General features: G+C 42.5%; 1 protein-coding gene across 1 annotated transcript; it reads right to left on the bottom strand.

Moving 5' to 3' along the window:
- Window positions 1–494: 494 nt before the first annotated feature.
- tmem38a (transmembrane protein 38A) lies at window positions 495–5,154 on the bottom strand. The gene is made up of 6 exons (XM_080833515.1): window positions 4,635–5,154; window positions 3,353–3,509; window positions 2,579–2,763; window positions 2,263–2,350; window positions 1,857–1,974; window positions 495–1,280 (listed from the first exon to the last, which is right to left on the bottom strand). Exons 1-6 carry the CDS (start codon window positions 4,756–4,758, stop codon window positions 1,068–1,070), a joined length of 885 nt encoding a protein of 294 aa, XP_080689641.1. The 5' UTR covers window positions 4,759–5,154; the 3' UTR covers window positions 495–1,067.
- Window positions 5,155–5,879: the final 725 nt, after the last annotated feature.

Below are 5,879 nucleotides of genomic sequence, written 5' to 3' on the forward strand. Positions count from 1 at the left end.
TTAGCAGAAAATGTGAAACAGCACCCACTAGGGCCTCCCGCACAGTAAAATTAACACAACGAGACAAATAGTCACCTGAATGCGTAAAGCTTACAGTAAAAAACCTGATTCTTTGACACCTCTGCAGCGTCTATGTGCCAGTAATGTGTAGCAGTCATGGGTCCTCTCCTTTATCCCCCAAAACAGTTTGGATTTATCATTGTGGCATTTATGCCAATTCTTTTTAAAAGAAGCTTAAAGTATTTGAAATATTAATTGTTCATAATTGGCATACACCTTTTGTTGCTTTTATACAAATAGCAACATAATGGAGATCATATCAAATTGGTCATCAGGGTACATTTTTGATATATTTCCTCTCTGCTTTTGAAGAAATAATTCTGAGTCTGCTTGGTCTCATGAGAGAGCAAGGTTGTAATACACATATCAATGTCGCAAAAGGAAATGTTTCAAAAAGGTTTATAGTAATGTTCAAATAAAAAAACAAAATCGGGTCCAGACATTAATTCGTTTATTTTCTACGTAAAAAGTTGCCATGTACAGAAAATAATGACCAGTGGTGCTTATTCCCTTGTCATACAGTATTCTACCATTCATCCAATAGATTATTCCACACGTTTTATTTCTGAAATCATTCATCGATAGACATGCAATGATCTGAATTAAACAAATGGATTTTAATCCGCCACGCCTGACATATGTATCACCCAATCCTAATGCAAGCAGAGGAGTATTGGTTGACTAGTGAGAAATATATAAATAAATATGTAAAACCATGTGGGACATTTTACAGCTTTTTACAGCATCCTACCATTATAATGAAGAATATTTACATAATTAAATACGTAGTTGTCTTGTTAAAGCACCATTTAAAAAGAGCATCCAGTGGTACATATCGCCTGCCCCTTTCCTGTATAAATGAACAGGAAGTCCTATGCTCCCCCCCATGGGGATGGGGGGCTGGACCAGAAGAGGTTAAGAGGTGACCACAGGACAGTGGATTTACTGTTAGGCTGCTGTGGGATGTGTCATCTGTTTCATCTTTCCATTGCAGATCTGCCGGTGATCTACTCCGCCTTTTTGGACTTCCTTTTGCGGGTTCCTTCACTGAGCTCCTCCTTGGTCTTGACAGGGGAGGCGGCGGGTGTGGGGGCGGGGGCGGGGGCGTGATGGTCGTGGCCGTCGTCTGAGGCGAGCGCCGAGCCGAAGAGCAGGTGGCACACCCAGGACTCAACCAGGGCGAACGGAGATCCGTGGGAGTGTCTGGCCGTCATGAACACCTGAAGCACAACAACAAGAACTTCAGCTTTCAGGTTCTGCTTCTCTGAGGACATGTCCCTTAAATTGATCCGTTTCACACACAATGACATTGCAGAATGGTACCGAGTTCTTAAAATACCGTGGCATGAAGCGGGAGAGTGAGGTGTGAATAACTGTGTACCTTCTTGTTGTGTTTCCCAGTGTCTCCCAATGCACAGATATAGATGTCTCTAGACTTTGGTTTAAATGTTCTAAATGGAGTGATTGGTGTTTACCCTTCTGGTAATGTCCACATGTCTGGTAACATTGCCCTTTATTAGAAAAGCCTTTATTGTCATTGTATTTGCATACAACGACATTTGCCATTCTGTATCAGTGCCTGAATGCTTGAGCATGTTCCCAATAAACTTGAATAAAGCCAAAGATACGCCTGACTCTGTGAAATCTCTACAACACCAACAAGTTCTTATCAATTGAATTATTGGAAAATTTGAATGTTTGAAATAGAAATTAGCTGTATTAACAAATAACAAGAACAAACGGCAAACATGAGACAGTTCCTCTGGGAGGCTTTAGTAAGTTCCTCTGGTGAATACCTTTATGGTGGCCATGAACAGAGTGAATACACAGATGAGAGTGCTTTTGGAAACAGGCAGAAGATGAGCCTCCTGAAGAGTAAACAAAATGGCTCCGTACAGGCTGGCCTTGGTTGGGCTGATAGCACACACACACACAGGCGCACACACACACACACACACACACACACACACACACACACACACACACACACACACACACACACACACACACACACACACACACACACAAACACACACACACACACACACACAGATAACACAGGTGTTATTATTTGATTACAGGACAATTCACTTACTTTTTAAACACACTTCATTTCATCTTTACTCTATACTTTAACTTCTGTGACATTTAAGGCACAATAAAAGTGTGTTTATTTCTCCGCAGGACATAGAGTAAACTTACAATGACATGTTGAGGATTTCATTGGTCTCTGGTTTCCACACACCGCGCAGCAGCTGCTCAAAGTTGGAAATAAGAGCCACTCCAGAGCCTGCGGATAAGAATAGAGGCGAAGAAAATTAGTGCAGGGGTGTACGGCCAGGCGCGATGATCTGATCAGGATTTAGCTGACCTCTGTGGGGCCAAGACTGGCACACACACACACACACACACACACACACACACACACACACATGCACGCACGCACACACACACACACACACACACACACACACACACACACAGACACACACACACACACACACACACAGACACAGACCTTTGACGTAGCCGATGATGATCATGATGACAAAGCCATGATGGTAGGCATGGTGTGCGTGGTGCACCCCAGCGGCAATTTTTCGTGTGCGAACAACCTCTTTCAGAGCCACCAACACCAGCTTAATGGGCAGGAAAGCCACACACTTGTAGAACAGGTTCAGAGGGCAGAAGAAAACAAGGTACCTAGGATTGGGGTGTGCCGGTGTGTATGGAAATGTATGGAAATGTGTGAGAGAATGAAAGGGAAAGAAAAAACACAAACAAGAAAAGAGGCAGAACATAAGAACAAACTCACAGGACAAGTTTCTTCATTTGAACTATTAACTACTAATCCAGTAACTACTTTTTAACTACCTTTACTCTCAGTACATACTAGTGATGGGTAACTACTTTTGAACTACCTTTGTAATCAGTACATACTAATGATGGGTTACTACTTTTGAACTACCTTTATTATCAGTACATCCTAGTGATGGTTAATCATTTGCTTTCCCACCCTCACCTGCCAGGGGTACTTTTTGTACAGTGATGTATTTACAAATTTGAATATTAGATAGAGGTACAAAATCTAAACAATAAAATTGTCTCAAGGAGCTTTACAGTGCCCAGGGCCTGGACCCCCTGAAAGTTGTGATGTGTTTGTTCATTTCACCCTTAAAGGCAAACTGCACTCATTATAACCACCATAACCATAGCACCTTTTAGCTGTTTATTTTTGTTATCAGTTTCTGGATGGGTTTAGTGCTGTGGGCAGCGAGGCGGAGACCCTCACCAGACAGCAGTGGCCAGGAGGATGTGGGTGTTGTTGTGGAAATAGTCAATGGGGCAGACCCCAAGCAAGATGTCTGCCAGGATGTAGCTCCCAAAGCAGTAGAGCATAGCACAGAGCCATGAGGCCACGGGACTTTTGCGCGCCACATCCACTGCACCTGCAACGCAACACACACGTTTCCTTACGCGTCACACAGATACATGCAGGTTACAAAAGATCACATGAACATACATACATACACACACACAACACCAGTGTGTGTATCCTTCCCATTCCTGTGCTTTTGCGATGAGTTGACACCACACAACAGGTGTGATTTGGCTTAACGAACATGTTGGTGGACATTTTGACAGAAAGCTGATCCTTACAAATGTGGCCTAAAAATAAATGGTCTCTTCCTTGTCCCTCTTCGCAACTGGCAGGCCAGGATAAAACTCTGACCTATAACACCCGCACAGTGCTGAGCTCATTTAGAGCACAAACCAAAAACCGTTCGACATGCCTATGATCTTAAAAATCTACCGAACTATAAATGACCAAACATCTACACCGGTGATATTTGTAGAGATTTGTGTTATTCTTTTTTCTGTGTGTGTGTGTGTGTGTGTGTGTGTGTGTGTGTGTGTGTGTGTGTGTGTGTGTGTGTGTGTGTGTGTGTGTGTGTGTGTGTGTGTGTTTGTGTGTGTGTGTGTGTTGTTATTGGCCTACAGTATCTGTTGTGTGGTGCGTAAATACATTGTGAATCAGCTTTAAGAACTTTCTCTGAATAAGATAAGGCAGCCCTTTCTCTTCCTGTTCTGATAAACCATGAAGGAAACAAATAGCAACTGGGTTGAGACCAGGACCCTCTATTGTCTATTTAAGGAAATTCTATTTATACCCCCCAACTTTGGTATGTGTCTCACTCTATCCAATTTCATGGGGGCGCAAAGTGAAGTAACTTTGCCTCTAATGCCTACAATGGTAGCAAGATAAATATTCAGATAGTTAAAGCTGAACAAAGTGCAATGGCTTTGAAATACTTTTCTACCCTTGAGGGCTACATCAAGCTTAACAAAGTTTTTCTGTGTGTAAATGAGGCCCTAGACTACTGTAAATCTCCTATTAATCACGTAATAGCAAGGGATGCCAGCTGACCACATCGATGAATGTGGTTTCTGTTGAATTACAAATTACAGGACGCTGGGCGCACCAGATGACAGCAGCGGTGCAGGCGAATACCTGCGTTCTCCTCCAGTAAGCACACACAATTCAACCAAAAATGAATTAAGATGACACTTACCTGGCTCATACTTGAGGTAGAGTATTGACACGATGTAATAGGCAAGATCAAAAACTGGAAACATTGCCATCTTTGACAAATAGACGGAAACTTCGCCCAGATTTAACACGTCTAACACGTCCATGATTATAATGTGAAACCACTACCGCATGTGCTAAATTAACGATCAGCGCAAGAGGAATACATATACCGTGTCCGGCGACTCGCCACGAAAAAGCCCTCCGTCTCCACGAGTAAAACTCCGTCACCCAAGCTCTCCTATTAATAGCCTGAACCGTAGGCTACATCATCTGCGCAGCCCTTTTTCTGAGCCATTTACAGAACGACCACCGTTCGTCAAAGCCTAATCAGTGTGTGGTATTTCTAATTCTAATGTTGTTAACGAGGTAAATTCAGAGATATACATGCATTCATGTAGTCTGGCGACCCCTGTGGTAAACATCCTGAGATGCCGGAGACGATGCGCATTTATTGATAGGACCGGGTATCAAAGACTGTTTTGACTCAAAAGACGTAGACCTAGGTGACTGAACTGTCTGAGCTCAATTCTGTTCTTCAATAACTTAGTCCAAATGATACCCCATGATCTACATTCGGAAACTTACAGCAGGGGTGCTTAAAATAGAGTGACCTCCGACAATAGGCTACATGTGTCTGGATAAATCTGGTGCATATCCAGCTACACGCGAAAAAAAAGAAGTAACAGCAAATGTTGTTTTGCAACCATGGGTTGAAGATTATCTTCTTTACAAAGATTGTGTGGCATATATTCAGTGTGTGTGTATGTGGGTGTGTGCTTCAGAAACCATTAAATACGGACAGACGTTAAAAAAAAAGATTTTAATATTTCGAGAAATAATCAAAACGAAAGACTGAGAATAGAGTCGTTTCTGAGAATAACTGGGACTGAGTTTGTGTACAGCCCTTGATAGCTTTGGCTGGTTTCATCATAAGACTTCTCTTACCCACTTAACATTAGCACTGGGACTCAACCTAAGGGCGATTTTGCTTGTAATGTTGCTTGGTAGATTGCTTGTAAGGTTCTTCAGGTGGATGAGCGCACACAAAAAGCTCAATACACATGCCTTTATCAGGGACACTAAAAATATGCACAAACATTGTGGCACCTATGCACACCTAGTACCGCCGTATGAAAAACAAAAGTGTGTTGCACCATTCATAGAGTTTGTCTAAGGGATTCTTTCTGTCAGTGTCTGGCCTTACTTCCTCTTCCAGTTTTTCGCG

The sequence above is a fragment of the Sprattus sprattus genome (assembly GCF_963457725.1).
Source record: "Sprattus sprattus genome assembly, chromosome: 2".
Lineage (NCBI taxonomy): Eukaryota > Metazoa > Chordata > Actinopteri > Clupeiformes > Clupeidae > Sprattus > Sprattus sprattus.

What these genes read in the sequence shown, in the direction of transcription:
- tmem38a (XM_080833515.1), bottom strand. Translation starts at nt 4,758, where the DNA reads ATGGACGTGTTAGACGTGTTAAATCTGGGCGAAGTTTCCGTCTATTTG. An exon ending in CATCATCGGCTACGTCAAAG is followed by an intron (nt 2,351 to 2,578) that starts GTCTGTGTCTGT and finishes TCTTATCCGCAG; the next exon opens with GCTCTGGAGTGGCTCTTATT. An exon ending in GAAATCCTCAACATGTCATT is followed by an intron (nt 1,975 to 2,262) that starts GTAAGTTTACTC and finishes GTGTGCTATCAG; the next exon opens with CCCAACCAAGGCCAGCCTGT.